Raw genomic sequence first — 21134 nt, 5'->3', positions numbered from 1 at the left:
TCTTTTAATATAGCTCTGTAATTAAATGACCATCACTTGTGTTTGAAATGGACTTTCAGACTTCCAGGAGAAAAGTAAAGAAGGCACTAAGGCAGAGCTTATATTGCTGGGACATGCGGTCTCAAGCCACAGAGTTAATGCTGAGATGGCCACAAAAGTGCCATGACCAGCAAGAAACTGTAAACCTTGCCAGTGTGTCCTTCTGCTGGGCAACCTTTAGATGATTCAGCCAGAACACCTATGAACATGTCCCATCTTCCACCTTGTCAAACCTTGCAGTGAAGCAACCAGGTCACACAAAAGATCATTTCCTGGCACTTTGGTTTGGCCACTATTGAGCACGGGGATCCTGCCAGTGAGAGAGACAGCACTAACATCGAACCAGGCTGTGGCATTCGTGGTTTTTGCTTAACTTGTAGAAGGTAAAGTGCTAGCTTAGAAAAAACCCAAAAACATGTAAATGGCATTCTAGAGAGAGAACACCAGGACAAGGTTGGGTGCATTAGAAGCAGAGATTTGTGGGAATTGCGCTGTTTGCTCCTCATAGCTCGCTCCTTTTCATGCACTGACACTATCCTGCAGAACAGAAAACATTTAGGGGGCCATGTGGGAAAAAGAAAGGGCCCAGAGCACTTGGTCTCTTTGTCACCCTAGGTGGCTGTACCACCACCCCACTGACACAGCTCTGATTCCTAAGGCAGGGCTCACCTGCCCTTGCCAGAACCACCCAGGGAATGCTCACATCACAAAACTGGTTTTTATTTACTATGTGAATGGCTCCTTCCCCATCTGCCCCAATTATTTCTCATTTGTTTTATTATATCATAAATACAACTACATCTATCTAGAAGAGGAATTACACATGCTTTCCCTCAGAACTCCCTGAAATGAATGCCTGGGAAATACAGCTCATTCCCTATGTCACCACCCTTTAAACTCTTCCAGTGGATGCAGGACAGGTGGCAGCACAAAGGTAACTAAGCATCACCAATTCTCACCTGGTACCTCAGTCTGTGGTAACTTTGTGCTCAAAGTTACAGCAAAGGTCTCTGCAAATTGACCCGCAATCTCTCTCATTAGTAGCAGCTACTCAGAACAGCACAGGTGACTTTTAGCGAGGGCAGATGTTACGTGAAAACTCCTTTTAGCGATGGGCAGAAGTTCTGCTGCAGAGCTCTGGTGCCTGGCTGTGGTTTGGGAAGTGTGTGGCCACAGCCAGCTGTTAGCAGCAGTCAGGGCACAGGGCTGGCATGGGCAGACATGCAGGATTACTGTACCTAAAGTAGGTGCACTGGCACTTCGACTGCGATCTTCAGATATCCACACAAGGCACAAACCCACACGCAGCACAACGGGAGAGAACACGCAGAGGTACAAGGTCAAACACAATTCCAAAGTCACGGCAACAAAGTAGGGGACAAAAGGAGGGAGGGACGTGAGACACAAGCGCCACGCAAACGCTGAATTCACACAGGGTTTGGATCACTGGGAAACGCCCTTTCACAACAAAGGAATGGAGTAGAGCTCTGTGGTGGGGAGGGAAGAACAGCACCGCAGTCGCTTTGGTGCAAGGAGGTCACCTGCTCCAGGACCCACTGCTCCTGTGAGGTGGTAGATATCTGGCCAGCAGCTGTACAGGTGGAAGCACTGAAATCTGGGTAACATCATAACTTACTCAAAGTCACAGCACCCTGATTTTGATGGCCCATCTTCCACTCCTTTATGAAAGCCACAAGTACTGCGCTTTGTTAGACAAGTTAATTTCAGGACAAAACAGGGGATTACACAAAAGCACACATGAAATAAACCAAAACAAAGAGTCTAACCCTCAGAACAGACTGTACATCTATTCCACGTAAGCTAGGAAGTGCCCAGGCTATATATCACAGGCAAATACGGGCAGTGTATCATCAATGTGTAGGTATGTTACTTGTTTTGAACAAAAGTTTAAAACTGTCTTGGACTAAGTAACAAAGCAGAAGCTATCCCCCTTCAGGCTTCTGAAATAAAGAGTTAAATTCCTAAACCTCGTGCAAGAGAAAAACAAAAACCTCAGATGACTGGCAGTAGATCTGATGCAGACTCACTGGATGCTTGAACTGGATCAGTGGAAAGACTACTAGAGCAGAGCAGTAAATGTAAGCAGGATTCCAGCTGGTGGCAACAGCGACTTCTGCATTAAGCAGAACATTTTCAATACCTAATTACCCCCCGCCCAGGTAAAAAATAAATGTGGGCTTGAATGACTTGCCAATCCTGTTCCTGTTGTCACCATCTCTTTTGCAAGGCTGCTTGTGAAAAATATAAATAAAGAGGAAGACTGAGTGCTGCTGCCCTATTTTTGTGTATCTGAAAAAAGATAAACTGAGGATGGAGCCAGGGGAAAAAAAGCCCACAAATCCCATGTGTGAACTACTGCCAGACAGCCAGCATTTCATACAGCAGCAAGCCCCTGCAAGGTCCCAGGGGAGATACCACAGCAGGGTCTGAACCACATCAAATACTTCATTACATCACTGATTTTTTTTTTTTTTTTTCTTGCTGTTTGATCTTTTCCAAACATTCTACTGACAAAAGTGCCACCGAGTCATGGTGAGATTAAGGCTGGCCTTGCTGCTTCTTGGGGCTGTTACAGCTGTTGTGAAGATGCTTCAAAATACAAAGAATCTGAATGCAGAGGCACAGTACCTACCCAGATTGGGGGCACTGGCAGTCCTCTTATTATTTTTGATCTTGAAAAAGCCTCGGCCAAAGGAAGATCTGGCTTTGCGGGTGCCGAAACTGTCCTCGTCGCCTGTGGCACCGTGAGACGGAGACTTGGGAGGGAGGGTTGCGAAATTATTGCCTTCCAGAGGAGGTTTCACCTGCTTGAATTAGGGAAATAAAGAGTCAGTGTAAGGGAATTGCAGAAAGCCTTTCGAGAGAGACTGCAAAGTGACTGCTGGCAGATGATCTGGGAAGTCCTTCTCATCTGTCACTACAAGAATACAGAATGTGAAAACCATAAAGAAAAACATAAACAAGATCTTCATTTGAACATGTTGTCCTGGTTTGGGCTGGGATGGAGTTAATTTTTTCTTTGCTCAGCACGGTGAAATGGTGCAGTGCTGTGTTTTGGATTTAGTAGGGAATAATGCGGATAACGCTGGGATGTTTGGGTTGTTGCTGAGCCGTGAGTCAAGGACTTCCCATTTTCCCATGCTCTGCCAGAGAGGAAGTGCACAGGAAGCTGGGATGGAGCATGTCCAGGACAGCTGACCTGAGCTACCAAAGGAATATTCCACACCACAGGATACCATGCCCAGTGTATAAACTGGGGGGGTTACTGGGAAGGGGAGCCAATCGTAGCTTGGGGATGGGCTGGGCATTGGTCAGTGGGGGATGAGCAATAATCCTGTGGTGCATTACTCATCTTTTTTGTGTTTTCTCTCTGTCTTCTTCTCCATTTTACTATTAGTTTTGTTATTATTATTGTATTATTGTTATTCTGATTTTACTTTGTTTCAATTATTAAACTGTTCATATCTCAACCCCCAAGTTCTGTCTTTTTTTTTGCTGATTCTCCTCCCCATCCCACTGGAGCAGCAAGGGGGACCAGCTGTGAGTCCTTTGTTGTCAGCTGGGATTAAACCCTGACCTATGTTCAGGATCCAGGATTACTATCACTACCTGCTAAGAGTAAATTTTATTCTTTAAGATGTTCCTCAGTTTCTGTAAGGCTGACTTAGAGGTATGGAAAAGGTAAAAATACAGTCCTGGAAAGCTTTCCAGGGTCTCGGTCTCCCCCACTGGCAGCTGTAGGGGCAGTAAGTGGAAAGCAGAGAGACAAGGCCCCACAGTACATTGGTTCTCTGCTGAATGTCAGAGAGCTCTTTCTGTCCGTCACAGCTCTGCAATTTCTTAATTAATGGATTAATTGACTGTGTCCACTGCCAAAGCAAAGAGGAAATTACATACCAAGCACGGAGTATAAATGCCAAGAGAGATATCAGACACTCCAGTTAGCCAATTTAAAGCAGTACTTTAACCTTGTCAGCTGTTTCACTGTCGCTTTGAAAGAAGATGGAAGTAAAACCATTCACAGCCCAAATATAATCCTTTGCCTTTTGCTGAATCAATACAGCATTCATCCTACGAGTGGTAACTGAGGTCTGTCACCTCTGCCAGGTGTTCCTAGAGGTAAGAACTGCAAGCTGTGGCCTTAAGGTACCACAGGGTGACTGTTCTGCAGTGACAGCCTTTTCAGAAACACACTTGCTACTCACAGACAACAATTGAGAAACCCGAAGGTTTTTAAAGAGACACTAATCAAAGATAATTACAGAGTCAGTAAAATACTTAATGGTTAGCTTTGCTCATTATCTAGTGGGGGAAAAACATTATCTTAGCTGGTGACCTTATGCTCAATTAGACTGGAAGATAATCCATGTGTGAGGAGGCTGAGCACTGAGCAGTGGCACTGATGGGGACACCCACCAGAGACTCCTCACCGTCCTGCCTGCAGGACTGCTATTCCCCCTCCGGAACCACGCGCAGTTCCACACCTCCCAGCACCTCCTCCTCCAAAACCTGCCCATGTTCCTCCAAGGACACACATCACCACACACACACATTACCTCTGCTGGCTTCTGTGCACAGTCTCTGTCCTGTTTGGGAAAGATTAAGATGTTTAAAAAGTCATGGTTTATAGCCAGGGTTCAATTCATTATTGTTACCCTGAGTTAAGTTCTGACTCAAATACCCTTCCCTGACTGCTTCCTTCCCCCAAAATAAATCTCTTCAGAGCTGTACTTCACATAGATTAATCCTTGCTTGCTTTGAGGTCAGTGAGCTGACATGGAAATAGGGTTGCTTTGGTTCACTTTGTGAAGGGTTAGCTGTGCACATGATTAGTGACGCACAGAACGTTAAGGCACTCACGGGCAGAGCTGCCTGAGGGGACCCTAAGCTGGAACCAGACAGGGTAGAAGCCAAGTAGATAAAACACCCACAGCCTCTACTCCTTGTCTGTCCAAACAAACAAAAAACCAAAGACCCCCACCCCATGAACTCCAGCTCTTATCAGATTCTGGGGACATTTTCAGTCCTGTCAGCCTCCCCCTGTAAGGCACAGGAGGTATTGGGGATTCAGGAGTTTCGAGGAGTTCAGGCTGTCACAAAAGAGCCCACAAATTGCCCTGATTTGATGGCATCACTAGAGATTAGCTGCTTTTGGTCACTTCCACAGAAACCTACACTGAAGCTATCCCCAGACATCCAACAGCTCAGTATTTTGTTCCTGACTATCCAAAATATAGTCAGCCCAGACTGTATTTTATAGTGCATTAATTACATGGCCTTCCAAAATTATTCACCTTAAACACAGGTAGGAAGTGGTGGTGGGAGTTATCTTTTTCTTGTCTTAAATCAGAAAAGCATATCCAGTAAAAAAATCTCACCTCATTATCTGAGGAAAAACACAGCAAGAGAGTCTCAGGTAAAAGCCTCATACAAAGAGGACAAAAAAAGCACCTCTGTTTTCAAGGACAGATTTTCTCCTTTAATAAAATGTGGAAGATGTCACATGTGTGTGACCACTGCCAACACATGCCACAAGGAGCCCTGCTTTGACTCTGAATTTCTCAGAAGGCAACACAACAGCCACAGGGTCACAACAGAGATGTCACCCCTATCTGCAAGGAGATGGGAAGAAGAGACCAAACCTACCATTTCAGATGCCTCTTTCCTCAAACTGCTCAGACTGCAGGACTTCTGCAGCGAGGAAGTTCTGAAAAAAACAACATAAAAACCAAGCTCAGTTATTAGAATTAAACTTGCTAAGATAAAGACACTCACAGGAATCAGCTTTACAGAAAGCATTATAATACATGATGAGATGTACTAAACCCAGTGATATTTTGAATTAAGATGCAGTAATCAGTGCAGTAAATGCAGTCATCAGAGCCCATCCAATTTAATGAGACACTGTAAGAACTTCCACACTGTAATAACTGCTGCTTTAGGGAATATGGATATGTGGCAGAAACGAAAATTATTTTCTCATTGTAGTCAGCTGATCATCTTCCCCCCACTGCCACAAGAAAAAAGCAAATCAAGCATGCACTACGGAAAACTACAAATTTCAAAGTATATTGACTACCACCAAATTAGAGATGCTTCACAATGCAACAGGAAGTACCCTGTGCCCAGATAAGCATTAATATGAAAATAATGATCATGAAAGCATGGGACAGGAGCAGAAACCAACCATCAGCAAAAACCATCTTGGCTAGAATTAACTGACCTATTTCCATGTGTATGTAAAATATGGGGAGTGCCTTGGGGGGTTTCAAATTGACCATCACATTTCAATATCTCCCCTGAACAGTTTTGATCATGACACTTACACTGGACTATCACACAGATGAGTTTCAGGGCAAGAACCTGTTGATCTTCCTTCGCTGTAAAAACAAAAAAATTATGAAAAAAGGCTGAGACAGAAATCCTATGATCTCAGCCTGCTTTAATTCTGTTTTCACTTCAGCTCTTATGGTACTAACACATGGCAAATTTTCCCCTCTATGGCAGCATGTCTTGTAAAAGATAAAGGACAAAGGTGAGCTCAAGAGCCCCAGGAAAGCCAACTCTCACTGTAAGATGATGACAATACTGAACTATTCAGCTTAAATAAATGCAGAGATTCCAGCAGGATCTGCAGCAGCACAAGGAGTGGAGGTCACCATTTCCCTGTCACCACCAATGCACAGGGCACTTTGCTGCAGTTCAGTGCTTGCTTTGGTTTTTTCCAAGAGGAGACAGAGGTGAAATCCCTGCTGGTGATGGCTTGAGCTGCAGGAGGAACATGTACAACACAAACCCAGCAAACCTGGGCTTCTGGATAGGATTCTTTCCTCAATTGGAACTGGAAAAATCACACATCAAATTGTGCTTGCACTGATGTTTCACATTGAGATTGATGATTGTTTTAAGTCAACAACATTTCCTTGCCTCTGGATTCTTAGTATTTGGTACTCCTTAAGATAAAGCCAGGGATTTGGACCCAGAAGAAAAAAACCCAAGCACAGCCTTTGTTTAGCTGTGACTCTGGGGTGCTTTTCTGTACTCCCTGCAGTGCCAGTGCAGGTCTGCAGGGATTGGGTTTCCTCCCAGGACAAGGAGGGTGCAGGATTAGAAATGGTGGTGGAAGGTGACAGCTACTCCTCACCAAGGAGCTGCCACTGGTTCCCAGCACGGGGACACCCCTGGGTGCCACAGCTCAGCCACAGCCCCAGGGTGCAGCCACATATCCCTTGAGTTTCCCACCCTCCTCAGGTTAGAGCTGGAAGCCCTTTAGTTCTGGCAGTGCCTTACAACCATCTTTAGCAGCTGTGAAAAATGTCTGAGTGCAAATCACCAGGGCTGGCACAGCCAATGCCAGCCCAGCCAGGCCTCGATGATGCAAACCTAGGCCAAAATAATGATTCTGTGGCTTTCATTGCATTAGATCAGCTTCCCTCTCCTTCTGTTCATTCCTTGTGAAGCAGCTGGTACAGACCATGAGCGCTGCTACAACAGCAACCAAACCGGCCCTTGCTTACGCAGGATTTAATCAATGCACTTGAGGAACATTAGCTTAGTTTGCTGCAGCTAGCCAAGGGACTTCTGGCCTTGTTTACCTGGCTAATGACTTGATAATTCAGTGACTGACAAATTATTGCCCTCCTTAAACATCACAGAAGATTTGATTTACAATTGAAAAATACATGGAAACCATAATACCCCATTTCACTGGCAGGCTCTGGCCTAGGGTGTATTTTCAGTCTCTCTGCAACAGTTTCTGAGCTCTTGGAAGTTGATGAAAGGGAAGGGATTGAAATCTGTAAAATGCTGGTGTGGATCTGTAAGGAATTCTGAAAAGAATGAAGAATATGTGTTACAATCTTCTGAGCTGAAATGAAGCAATCATAAATGAAAAAAGAGTAACAGATAAACCCTGAAAAGAAGGATCTGAAATAAGGTTTCAAAAGTGCTTTTTTCCCTGTTGTAATAGAATGATTTACTCCTTGAAAGATGGCACTGCAGATAAAACATGAATCATTGCACAGTTAAGCTATAGCATAGACAAAAATCTCACAAGTCTCCCAAGGCTGCCTGCTAAATCTGTCTCTACCACAGACACCATGAAGGGTAGCTCACTTTTCAGGTTTAATCCTGTCCTCAGACACCCAGAGAAGACCAAAAAGCTGCTAAACATTTAATTTAATTTCATTTTCTTCATAGCATGTTCATGCTGTTTAAGTAAGTCAAGACCCTGCCTTTACTGGGAGCTTAGAGAAGAGGTCTATAATTTTATTACTGGAAAATCTGATTGCAAAAATCAGAGACTGGACTACAACCTACTTATCATTTATCTGAATAGATGCAATTATGATTGCATCCTTTTAAATATGACAAGATGCATTTAGTAAGTTCCAACATATTTACTTCAAGTTTGTGACAAATTAAATGTAGCTTCTAAAGCAGCTATGTTTGATAAGAAAAATAATTTCTATGTCTAATAGAAAGTCATTTAGATCTGTTCTCATGATGAACACAGCTATTTGCTGTCTTCTGATTCCATCTGAGCATTAAGAAAAAGTTTAATTGAATTCCTCAGCAGCTTTCACAAGAAAACTACTTTCTCCAAAAGGATATGAGACATTACAAAAAACTCTGCAACCCAGAAAAAAATCTTTTCAGGAACTTGAGTTTTGTCATCTGCAATATGAATGCAGCACAAGTAATGTCTTCAAGGAACAATGGCATTAAATAAAGAGAAGAAAAAAATATACCTCTTCATGAATATTCACGTTGAACTCATCGTGGATTGGAGATGCTGTTACCGGGGTTGGGGATGGGCTTTTCTCTGGGTCAGTCAGACTTGGTGTGTCCAATAAACCCATGGAAACAGACCCTGAATTCAAGTCTTCACTTTCACTTTCCTTGCCTGAAGGGAGAGAACATGGAACCTTGTTGGTTTTACAACCCTTGCTCCCACACAAGGTGCAGCCAGTGTGCTCAGTTATGGGCCAAAAATGGAAAGATTTGATTGCTGGGGGTTTTTAGGACAGACTACAGTAGGAGAAAGGGAGTCATGGCCAAGTGTCACTTCCCAATTCAACCACCACAACACAGCAGGGTTGGAACCGAGGGAGGCCAAAAAGCCCAGCAACCACCCTCAGGGCATTTAGTGGCATCAGTTTCAACAAGCTGAATAAACTGGAGTACTTCTTTCTTGTCTGTTCTGGAATTTCATTCTAAATACTTTGTTTCCGTTATTCACTAAGGAAAAGACCAGATGGTCGAGTCTGCCTGAAATTTAAGATATCTCTGTGGTATCTTCAAGGTACCCTGAGGAAAAATGCAGCTCACTGCTCAGGAGTCTATCACCAGCCTAGAAGTGACCACATCAGGTCTGCAGCCTGCCACAAACTCAGTGTGTCTCATTTAGGTACTGCTGAAGCCCACACCACCGCTGGTATCCTCTGCTCCTTCCACCCTGGATGCTCCTGAACTGCCTCAGTGCTACCAAAAGGCTTGGACTGGTTGTGAAAGACAGTACTTTTGAAAAGGTGACCAGAAATCCAGTGCTCATTGCCAAAGGCCTGAGGCAAACACAAACCGAAGTCTGTTCACAGCAAAAACCTCTCTTGGCCATTTGTCACTGCCTGAAATCTCTGTCCATGCTCCAGGAAGTGGCCATGGAGCACAGTTCCCAGAGAATCAAGGTCTGTTCTAACACCCTCTTGTTCTTGAAGGCACAGCACTGCAAGAAAAGGCAACACCCATTTAAAAATTGCTCTCCCTTCAACACTCAGCGCGGTGAGAACCCAACACCACAGAAATACATATTTTGCTTCTTCCCTCTAGTTGGGCTATTGACAATCTTCCCTCTCTGAAGGGGTGTGGAAACCTCCACCAGTCTTAGAATACATGGAATGGGCCATTACATGTTGTGGTACAGATACAGCTTCTGCTTCAGCCACACAGTTAAGCTCAGCACCACAACACACCTGGAGTTTGAATGACAGAAGAGCTTCATTTTTTTTTTGGTTGTACAATACCTTTTTTACCTTGAGCCAGTATCACCATGTCTTGGACTTTCTTGTACCTATTCAGAGATTGCCGAAGCTCTTCTATCTTCCGATCCTAAAATAAAAGGAAGTTGTGACTGTGCTTCCTCCCCCAGAAATAAGAAGCACAAATACTAGATCCTTTAGTTTAACTGGCTGTGAGACTAAAAGAAATGGGAAGTGTGGATGGGACAGGACTCAGAATGCTGAGAGGCTTTGAAATACCAAAAATTGTATTTAGCAAAAACTATCATCTGATTAACCACCAGAACTGTCCCAGCCTTGAAAGTGGATTTCAGCTCCCCCGTTAAGTCAAAGGCAGAGCATAATAAATTTGCCATGTACAAAAGGATTTAGGGCTTTGGTGATCAAAAGAAAACATCCTACAAAATGCACATGCATATGAAAGAACACAACCATGTATGAAAATAATTCATACTTCACAGAAAAGCTCTTTTGGAAATGCAGCCTGTGATTTGGCACTTGTATGGAGCTCTTTGCATTTGCAGAACACAGTGCAAAATTAATCACACCGAATTCAACAAAACAACAGTGTAAGGACTCTGTACAGATCCTGTGCACATGCACAGAGCTCATAAATGCTCATAGCCCCTTAAAGGCACTGCAGTGCTTCTGACTGCAGAAAATCATCGATTTGTACAGACCTGATTTTTCTGACTGCAGAAAATCATTGATTCTTACAAGTCTGATTTTTAACTGAATTGTGAAAAGCTCACACATGAAGGTTTCCTTAGAGATTTAAATCAATCTGATGAATGATTACTGAAAAAAATAATGACTTTGCTACCTTCTCTTCATTTGCTGCCATTAGAGATTCTACCGCCTTCTTCATTTTCTGTACCTCTATATCTAAAAACACAATACAGTTCTCCAAGTCAATTTAAGTAAGTGTAAGGAAATAAGAAAAATAAAATACCTAGAAGCAACTCAGTAATATCTGAAAGTAGATTTACAAGTTTACAGATAAAACATAACCCACTTGAATTCTATTTTAGATGCAAACACAAAGAGGAAAGCTATTTTTCTTCAAAACCTCTTCTCTGACATTTTTATCAAGGAAATGATGAAATTCAGGAAATTTCCTTCCTCCCCCCACCCCTCTCCAAGCCTTAGAAGAATGGAAAACTCGAGAGTAAAACTACTGCTTGACTTCCACTATCTCCATCTTTCAAATAACCAAATATCTGCAAAACAAGAAGTTCAACATAAAATAAATACTACATTTGGAATGCAGTGAAACACATCCTCATTACAAGACTCAACAACCACCCCAAATGGCATCTCACAAACCCACTCGACAAAGCCATGGGATTAATGGATGTGATGAAGGAAGCACCGTGCAGTGATGCTCAGCCCTAATCCAGCATGGATGGAGGAATGAGGAGGGCACAGTGGAATGATACAGGTACTTGCTGTGATGAGCAGTCATGCTGGAACATTACATTGCAGTTCAGACCTGGGAAAGGTTCCTAACACAGACAACAGTGTTCTGTGCTTCATCTATAATCCTTATTTATCAGGAAGTACAAATATATGGGAACATGTATATTCTGGAGGTGTTCTGGACTAGGAATTCAAAAAGAATGGAAATATTCTCCATTTTTTCCTAAAGATCTACCTTGCATAAATGAAGTAAAATTCAAATTTAGTACAAATGTAGGCAGGTGTCCAAACTCACAGGCAGAAAAGCCTTGTTTCAGCTTCCTAAAAATTAATGGAAAGCAAACAGAGCAGGAAGAACATTCTCCTCCTTAATGAAATGCAAGAAGGAAAGAAGCTGCCTGGCTGGCTTTCTAGATGAAAGATGTTTAGACACATCAGGCTAAACCAGCAACTGATCCAGTTCCAGTGATTTTCCCTCAGTTATGCTGGCTGAAAATCTGGTCTACTGGATTGCAGCTGCATTTCACCGAGAGGCAACTGCTTTGTGAGCCTTCCCGAGACCCAATCTTCCTTTATCAATCAGACTTTCTTCAGGAAACTTTGTGTTTCCAGTGTGATGTACCCACCCTTGCTCTCCAGTTTTACTGTAACTAAGGGTTATAGATGATGCAACCTAACAATGTTTGTTAAAGCAGTTTCGCACACACATGCAGAAAGCTATTCTGGAAAGCACTTCTGGAATGTAAATGCTCATGGAAAGACACCAGGAACCTTACTTTTATCTTTGAGCTTCTTTTTACAATTTTCATCTGTGCAGGGAAAATCCATTGGATTGGAAATTAGCATGAAGGTTATGACATGAAATAACTTTTAAGACATTACTGATACTTAAGGAATCAACTCATCCTCACTTCATTCAGCTAATGAGGCAGATAACTTGTTATCTGCAAACAGCATTTTTTAGTATCAGTCCAAGGCAGATAAAACATGTTTCATCACAGCAAAAGATCTGCTGCTGAGCTATACTGAAAACCATAAAGCTGAGGACCAGAGGGTAATGAGAGTTCAAGTAGTTCCCCAGGGAAAGAAGCCCTATATAAGTAGTCATGACTGCAATAAAGTCAGACCCTGTTCACATTCAAATGTTCTTTCAAAAAAATGGAACCACAGTTCATTGTGGTCACTTTCAGTGATCTTGGGCAGTGGTTTTGAAAACACCATTTCATGAAATAAAATGTGATAATCTACACACAGCATTTTCCTCCTCAGGTCAGGGGAGGAGACTAATCTCTTGTGCATTTCTTTTTCTAAAAATCATACTTTAAAAGCACAATCTTAAAATCAGCAATAACTATCAGTAAGATATATTTAGAATTGAAATGGCATCAGGTCGAAAAAGGCTGTGGAAAACTTCTATGATGTTTTAACCAAAAATTTCTGGTTTTAAGTAAGATAAATCCTCAATCTAAGTTTCCCTCTAATAAATACTAATTCAGTTTCTTCTTTACAAGCCAATAAAAGAATTACCCAGCATGTAACAATTTTGTGCTAATTCAAGCTTAATTAAGATTTAGACTTAACCAGTACACAAATCCAGAATCAATCCTTGATTTCACCTACTCACAGCTAGGTCCATATCATACTTTGGTCTCTAGTATGGTTTTTCCCCTAGCTTGCTGGAAGCTTCCTTTTCAACACAACGGTTTTGGGGCATTTGTTGAAATTAGTTTAAAAATTCCTCAGCCAGTATAACCTGGTTTTTTTGAGGCCCCATAAGCTACATAAGGAGCTAATTTGGGATATTTTGTCTTGTTTAAATTTGATCAAGAGCTTGCTGTGACAGTAAGTTCAGCACTTGCATCGTCAACACCCTCTAAATATATTTCAAGAGGTAAACATGAAGACAAAGTTTAGAAAAAGTGAGGCTTTTATCAGTTATTTCCTGTATGAGGAAACACGACCTCAGATGAGGCGACTGAGGAGGACACGGTGACAGAGCCTCCCTTTTTCTTACCTCTGTCCAGTATTTCAATTCCTTCTCCTTTCAGCTTGCAAACCAACTTTTCGTGCAACCTTTTCACCTCGGCTTCCTTCTGCTCTAGTTTGTCTTTCAGAGCTGACAGTTCATCCTGTAAAGACACAGAGCCACTCAGTGACAGCTTCCACAGGCAGCTGAGACGTTTCCACAATTCCCTCCTAGGAAGCACAGTGGACACGTCCTCAGCTGGTGGAAATGACTGAGGTCCCCTGACATTTAACACTGCCTGAGGATGCACCCACCAAAGTGACTCTGAACATCCCAACAGACCTCTGAGCCCATAACAGAGCAAAATCAGGGGGCCTGTGGTCTGAAATTGTTGGTCTTGTGCGTAATTGCAAAGAAATTTCACATCAAAATATAAAGAAGAACAAAAGGGAAAAAAAAAAAGGCAGTTTTCTTATTTATTTGACCTTGCAGAGATAGAAAAAAGTGCAGGTGACAAAGCTGAATGCTAACATTTCCACACATTTCTTTTGGCATTTTGCATGTTCGAAGCCGAACAATTCCGAAACTGTGCTTATAGCAGGCTGAGGACAGTTTCAGAAATAACCACTGCTTCTATGGAAGAAAAATCACTCACAACACCAGCAAGCACATGGACACATACTGGAAAGCAGTTCAGACAAAAACGTGGTACCTCTGCCACAGTTTGGGTTTGCTGATCAAGCATTAGGAAAGAAAGCTTGGAGCTGAGATTCTTGAGAATAAGACAGATGGTGTTTGGGGGAGTTGGGGTGTATTAGAAAAATGCTGTCAAGTTTTAACTTAGATCTAACCATCTGCACTAGCAAGTGACTGGCACAGATCCATGCATTTAACTTTTTAAAATTTGAGTCAAATCCTACCCAGTTTAGTAACATGTTTCTTTGATGTCCGAGGATATCGTGTGCAACAGCATCATCAAGACAGGACCCTCACTGCAACTGTACCCAACACTGAAAATTTAATTTGTTCAGTTTGTAAACAAAGCAAAACAAGGCAAGACTCATCATTTTGGGATTTACAGCTTCTAAATGACGTTTTAAATCCGTAATGGAATAAACCAAACTGGAATACTGTGGCTTAGGTATTTTCCTGAGCTACCCTCAGAAGTTCTGTTGCAAATACATAGTCATGTCTGCAACCCAAACTATGCCCCAGCTATGGAATCTCCTGAAACTGGTTCCTGTTTGCCCTAAAGCATCATCAGAAAAATAGATCAATCTCAAAATTGTCAAGAAATCAAAGCTTTTTCCACAACAGTGGCTGGGCAATAATTACAATTCTCCAGTGCTCCAAGTTGGCACTGATTATGATGGGATTCCTGCCAGTGTAGGATCCATGCTACTCCAAAACAAGACCATTTCTTGGTCACTTGAGAAGCTGCTGTTATACCCACAGGCAACTAGAGCTGCATGTGGCTGTCAATGTGTATTTCTTCCCCTGAATTAGAAACACGATATGCAAATTTACATGTGGGAGAGGGGACAGCATAAAAGAATCACTATTTCCCAGCTAGTTTTCATGAATACATTTTCTCTAAAAGGGTGATAAAAAGTTCTGTTTGAATAATGGATGTAAGCTACAGACAAGGCAATCTTCCCTTGGAAGGGGAGTGATTTTAACCCAAGTCTAATGCCATTACGTGCCATTAGGTTCAGAGCACGAAAATCCTCTCCCCTGCAATAGAAAAGCTGTTTACAAGGAACATCTACATAAAGAGCTTTCCACATCTAATGAGGAAGGGCACACTGCATATCAACACACAGCAATTAATGAAGGACAGAGCATGACAGCACAATGCAGGACACACCAGTGAAGGGTGGAACATGAAGGATTCAAAACAGGCCCGGCATTACCCAGAAACTACCACACCTTTAGCATCTGGCTTTTTTGCTCCATCCGCTGCTTTTCATACTGCATCTGACCCACTTTGATTTTCATGCTAGAAAGTTTGGCCATTAAAGACTGGTAACAGAGACAGAGGAGTGAGAGAAAACTAAAGGTAGAAAAGAGACAAGGCTAAATGGCAAAGAGAAGTTAGAGAAACAGGCTGCTAGAAATACTTAGGTGAATGCCTTCTCTTCAGAAGTGGTTTATTTTTAGCACAGTTAGGAGAAAATAAATCCTGTTTTTAACCTATGGCATACACCTTACATATTGCAACTGGTGTTTCTTGACACACATGTGAAACAAAGGTCTAAACAGGTAACAAATTTACTGTTAACAGCATGGTAAGTTACCCTGCATAAAAAACAATGCTCAAGCTGAAAACCACAGCATGAAATTTGGGAATAGCCTCTGCTGCTAAGTAAGAGCCATGAAACCCCAGGGCCTGAGAGTACTCAGGATTTTGCAGGGTGCAGGCAAGAAGTAGGGAAAAGAATGAATTCCTAAAGCCTGATTTATGCCCATCCCTGCCTCTTCCCCTCAGCCTCACTTACTTTAGTTGTTTTCAGCTTTTTCTCATACTGGAGTCTTTCATTGTCCATTTCTCCCACCCTCAACCGCAATTCGTTTATTTCCTGGATCAAATCCTGAGTGGAGGGGAAAAAGACAACCAGAAACAACAAAGAAATTCAGTAAACAAAACAGAACAATAGCTAGGACTGTAACAACAAGAAAAGCAGGCAGAAAAGGGACTCAACACACAAAACCACACCACCCAAATCCATCACTAAGTCAAGCAACTCAGAGCTTCCTAACATCCAGGGACTGAGTTTCTCAGTTTCTGTGTTACTGCACCAAATGTAAGAGGGCAGAGGACAAAGGGAGACATAAATTGAAGTTGTGTTCCCTGTGCTGAGAGCCAGGAAAGGCCTCCTACTCGTCTGTTCAGCTTCCTGGATGCCCAGTACTAAGGATGGGCAATGGAAAACAGTGGCACACATCCCTCAATACGTAGCAGCCACATCCTCCCTGCTGCAGTCCCTCCCACCCCAGGCTCATCAGCCATCACCTGAATTTTCAAAATATGAAGTGATTGCAGTGTAAAAGTCCATGTTCCCACCACTTAAAAGAGCCCTCTCACTGAGGGCTCAACAGAGGAGCTATCACAGGTTTCTACAGGCAAAGGCACCTGTGTTTAAGCATCAATGGCACCACTGCATCTGGGCTTTGCAGATTCAGCCTGACTTGGAAGAAACTCGGAGCCATCACCAACTCACATCTGAGCTCTTCAGGAGACCAGCTCGACCTCCTGGCCATACCGATGGATCCTGCCAGGTTTGGGGGTCAGACCTGAGCGCCCCCAGCCCCCTTGGTCAAACAAACCCTGAGTTTGACTGGTGCACCAAGGTGCAAGGCACTCTTTCTCCAAGCCTCCTCATCCTCTAGGTCAGAGAATGGTTTGGGTTGGGAGGGGCCTTAAAGCCCATCTAGTTCCACCCCCTGCCATGGGCAGGGACACCTTCCACTATCCCAGCTTGCTCAGAGCCCCATCCAACCTGGCCTTGGACACTGCCAGGGATGGGGCAGCCACAGCTTCTCTGGGCAACCTGTGCCAGGGCTTCCCCACCCTCAAATAAGGCACTTGTATGATCCTTGTGTTTGCTTTCCTTCCTACATCTGAGGCAAACCCAATCCATGTCAAGCAGTGTGGTACGTTGAGCTAACAGCTCTAAGCACAATTTTTCAGAGCTAATAATAAAATTAATAGAGATTTATATTTATAAATTAACAAGTCAGTAGCTGACATTTAGAGGGTATTCATGGGTCCCTGGTAACACCTGCCTTCCAGCCCCACACCACACTTGCTAAGCTTACAAGCCTCTGGTTATTATTTTGTGCTTAATGAACCTGATGCTAACAGAGCAGCATCTGTATTTCTTCAGAAAGATCCAAGTTCAATTATCAGAACTACGAGGAAAGTGAAAATACAGAACATTTTAATGCTTTTAGTAATTACTACTTCTAATCTATGACCTTCTAATTCAGGTACACCTGAAATTCCTCGACAATTGATTTGTTTGGGGCTTTTCTCTCCTGCAGCATGATCCAAAGTCAAAATTTGCTGTGTGGTACTCTGAGTACCACTGCTGAGGCTGTTGTCCACATATTTGTCACTTGAACCACGTGACTTTTAAAATGCTCAGTGTGACACAGAAAACAGAGCAATCTTGCAACCAGATTGGAGGTGGTGGTGGATAAATCACAAAGAATTCCCTGTGAGCGAGCCAGTTTTACCCTCTGGCTGCTGCTTCAAAGGCCCTGTCTGGCTACGGACTCCTCCCTAAATAAACTCCCTTGCAGGGTATTTTCTTACATAAACTCAGCCCAACTCAGACCACCCGTGTTCCTCAAGGAAAATAATGCTGGTGTCTGCTGAGAAAGTGGAAATACTGGAATGATTCAAAGAACAGAACAATTACAAATCTCTATTAAGTACACAATTAGCTTTGAAAAAGCTGTGTGTTTGTGAACATCTAGACAGCAAATCCTAGAGCACAAAGATCTAGTGAGGCATCTGTTTAGACAGAGAATGGGGAATATGAGTAACCAACCAAGCTGGAATGGGAAGTTGCAGCGACAGACATAAGTAACAAATGGATAATATGAAGGATTGAATCAGAATGGTAATTCTGTAGGAGACAGTAGCTCCACAAGTTGTCAGACATCAGTTTTTTTCTTTTCCCTTTCTTTTCCCTAAATGAAACCAGAAGCAATATTCACACTTTTTCTTTCCTTGTTTGGATAGGAATCTTTTTCCATTTCGAGTCATAACGTGTTTTAGGGTCAAATATTTAAAACATTCATTTAAATACTCAGCTCTTCTAAAGTAATTGATAAACAGTAATATAATTAGATCAACACTGAATAAAATACTGTGCACTTCTGAATAAGTACTGCCTCCAAAATATCTCTTAGAAATTTTGTAAGGGCTGAGACCCTTACAACTAATTAGACATTCATATTTTCACTGAACCAAATGGAAATCAAGATATACTATCCCTTCCAGGGTTTAAGCCTAAGCATTTTTACAGCTATAAAGTGTCGAAATAAAGAAGAAACAATATAATAATATATATCACACTAAACTACATCATTCTGCATTTCAAATGGAGGGAGAAACATTTTAGTAGTAGTTCATTAGTTCTGGCATAAATACGCATGATATAAATCCATATAGTCGCTAATTACAGTAACTACTTTTAAAATATAATTTAGATTATTTTTATCAAAGGCATTTAGTGTATTTCAAAGTATTGCAAATAGAATGGTCTTCATAGCAGATAAGCCTCTTGCACAGAGGTTATAGATTTGCAGTTTGTGGTGTACTCCCCACACCAGAACCATTTTTCTGGTAGCTCCATGTGCACCTTCTTGGTATGCTGAGCTCTGCTATGAAGTTATGGAGAGACTGCAGTTCAGGGGGAAACAAAGAAAGGAGGAGTCCAGGAGAACTCTACAGTATTCAGTAAATATAAGGATAGAAATGGAGGAAGCAAATCCCAAAGCCCAATCACTTTTGCTACCAGTTCTGGAAAGCACAAGAAACCACAGGGTGTTTGCAAATGAAGATACAATAGAACCCAGGTCGGAGAGCACTTGCTCCCTGTGCTCGTCTGGACCAAACCTTGCCTCCCCAAGGCCATTTACTGCTGGTGCCAGCTCGTTTATCCCTCATTTGGGCTGCTTGGAGTGTCAGTCCACAGAGACCTGCCTGCTGTGTGCTGTAATTCATGAAAGAGCCGAGCTCCGTGTGGGCAGAGTCCCAGGGGAGCTGTGAGAGCAGCCAGCTCTTTCACACACCTCCCACGGATGCAGGAGACCTCCAGTGATTCCCTCCACCCCTTCCCCTGCCAATTTCTGCAGCAATGCCAAGCACAGAGCTCGTCTGCACTGCAAAATCAGCTGCCTTGAAGGCCGTGCTGTGATCCTTCACATAACACCTGTTACCAAACTAGAGGGAAAAGTAACAGGAAGCAACATGAGTCCATCCCACAGCTTGGCAGCACCCAAGGAAATGTGCAGCACTGAGGGAATAAACACTACTGTCACTACCTAAAGAATCACTTTCAAATCTGAAAATGATCCAAGTCATTAGTTTTCAACCTGTGGACTTCTTTGGGTCTGCCGATTACTTCAGACAGGCCCAAAGAGCAATTCAAAAGGAAGACTGACTTTTGTTCCTGTGCTTGCAATACAAGTGAGGAATGGTGCTTCACTGGAAACTGAGGAGTTGGGAAACCACTAACAGAAGTAGAAAGGGCAATTTTGTTTCCTGTCATGGCAATATGGCTTCTTTCCTTCTAGGAAATGACATCTGGAACATCCACAATCATACAAACACCTGACATTTCAGCTCATTTACAAATCCAGAACTGGAAATTTTGTTCTGCTTCATAGGCAGACTCCAAGGTATTTCTCATAGGGGCTCTATCATCCTGTCAGCACAGCTCAGCTGATACTTGGGGTTTCCTGGGTTTGCCCACCTGCTTTGAGGCTTTCTGGCTTCCAACATGATCAAGGTTCATCTACACAGACCTACAGCACAGAGGGAAATGCCTCGGGAGAGCACTGCCAGGGATGATGGCAGCTCTGCCTGGCAGTGTTCCCCCCTGGCCTCTGGTCCTGGGCTCCCTGAAGGCTGTGCTCTGAAGTCAGGCTTCACAACAGCCCCACACCAAGTCACCTCATTCTCTGTTACCAGCTCCAAAAGTTCTGTCTTTTACGGTGCTGTGTCTCTGCACACGGATGCTTTTTGCACCTGCACTGGGCTGAAACACTTGCCTCAGACATGCCTTACTCAGAAGGTGACAGTTTCATGTGGGGTCAGGAGAATGCAGTATGTTCATGATTTTATTTAACTCCAACCTAAATCCATCCCTCCCGAGACCTGGCAGCCAGAATCAAAAACTGCCTTTGGAAATCTTCCTTTGTAAAACCAGAGTTTAACAAAGAGGATACTTTCTGCTTTAAAAGGCACGTGTTCTAATCTTAAAGAGGAGTCCCCTTCTTGCCCGACAAAAAAAAATCCCAAAAAATGTTCAGGTAATGTGAAGACACACACAGCTTTCACAATTTATTCTGTTGGGGTTTACTCACCTCTGTGTCTCTGAACCTGTCCTCATAGTCCAATCTATCCTTCTCTACAGATGTAAGCTTTAATTTCAGAGTGGAAATCTCTGCCATAAGATCCAGTTTCTGAGTTTCAAGGGTTGTTCTGCTTAAAAGCTCCTGATTCAAGATAAAGAGGAAGAGAATGGAATTATTTACCCAAGGGGAAGAAATCAGTGATTTATTTTGACAGCTAAAGGTCTCCTTCACGGGGAATAGCATCACCCTTTTCCTTGCACTATCTGAAGCCCTGAGACACAGCTATTATCCACCTGACAGATTCCAGGCACCTAGGATGCATCTGGGATCACAGGGGCACTATCTCGGGCTGGCTGCCAGGATGAGAAAAAAGCCTGTCTGTCATCACAGTTGCTCTGGGCAGCATGGAGCTGTGAGGGGAATCCACCCATCCTGCCAGAGGCTTTAATCTAAGGCTCTTTGAAGTTCAGTGGGGAAGGACTCAAAGGAGAGCAGAACGGGATTCCTGCAGCATAAAGCAGCACTGACATTACTACGTACAAAGGCTTTAAAGCCAATACGGTAGAAAATTACCCCTTAGT

The 21134-nt window shown here is 42.9% G+C and overlaps 1 protein-coding gene across 17 annotated transcripts in view; it reads right to left on the bottom strand.

The window, feature by feature from the left end:
- The window catches only part of PPFIBP1 (PPFIA binding protein 1), a 102638-nt gene that overhangs the window by 11788 nt on the left and 69716 nt on the right, over nucleotides 1–21134 (bottom strand). For 4 of the 17 annotated variants that reach the window (XM_042050813.1, XM_042050815.1, XM_042050814.1 and 1 more), the window contains 14 exons: nucleotides 20563–20694; nucleotides 15960–16052; nucleotides 15391–15483; nucleotides 13510–13624; nucleotides 12272–12304; nucleotides 10900–10961; nucleotides 10083–10167; nucleotides 8811–8965; nucleotides 7759–7889; nucleotides 6387–6440; nucleotides 5707–5767; nucleotides 4617–4646; nucleotides 2693–2867; nucleotides 1278–1310 (listed from right to left, as the gene is read on the bottom strand). In XM_042050813.1, coding sequence (XP_041906747.1) covers nucleotides 1278–1310; nucleotides 2693–2867; nucleotides 4617–4646; nucleotides 5707–5767; nucleotides 6387–6440; nucleotides 7759–7889; nucleotides 8811–8965; nucleotides 10083–10167; nucleotides 10900–10961; nucleotides 12272–12304; nucleotides 13510–13624; nucleotides 15391–15483; nucleotides 15960–16052; nucleotides 20563–20694 — 1252 coding nt within the window. The remainder of the gene's footprint in view (nucleotides 1–1277; nucleotides 1311–2692; nucleotides 2868–4616; nucleotides 4647–5706; nucleotides 5768–6386; nucleotides 6441–7758; nucleotides 7890–8810; nucleotides 8966–10082; nucleotides 10168–10899; nucleotides 10962–12271; nucleotides 12305–13509; nucleotides 13625–15390; nucleotides 15484–15959; nucleotides 16053–20562; nucleotides 20695–21134) is intronic. The other 13 variants (XM_042050821.1, XM_042050826.1, XM_042050830.1 and 10 more) reach the window with 11 other exon arrangements.

Source organism: Corvus kubaryi, unplaced genomic scaffold (genome assembly GCF_017639235.1).
Source record: "Corvus kubaryi isolate FWS band 111438036 unplaced genomic scaffold, C.kubaryi_AGA036_p1.0 74, whole genome shotgun sequence".
NCBI classification, from domain to species: Eukaryota; Metazoa; Chordata; class Aves; order Passeriformes; family Corvidae; genus Corvus; species Corvus kubaryi.
Note: the sequence above shows the minus strand (reverse complement) of the source record. Positions and strands in the feature narration are given on the sequence as shown.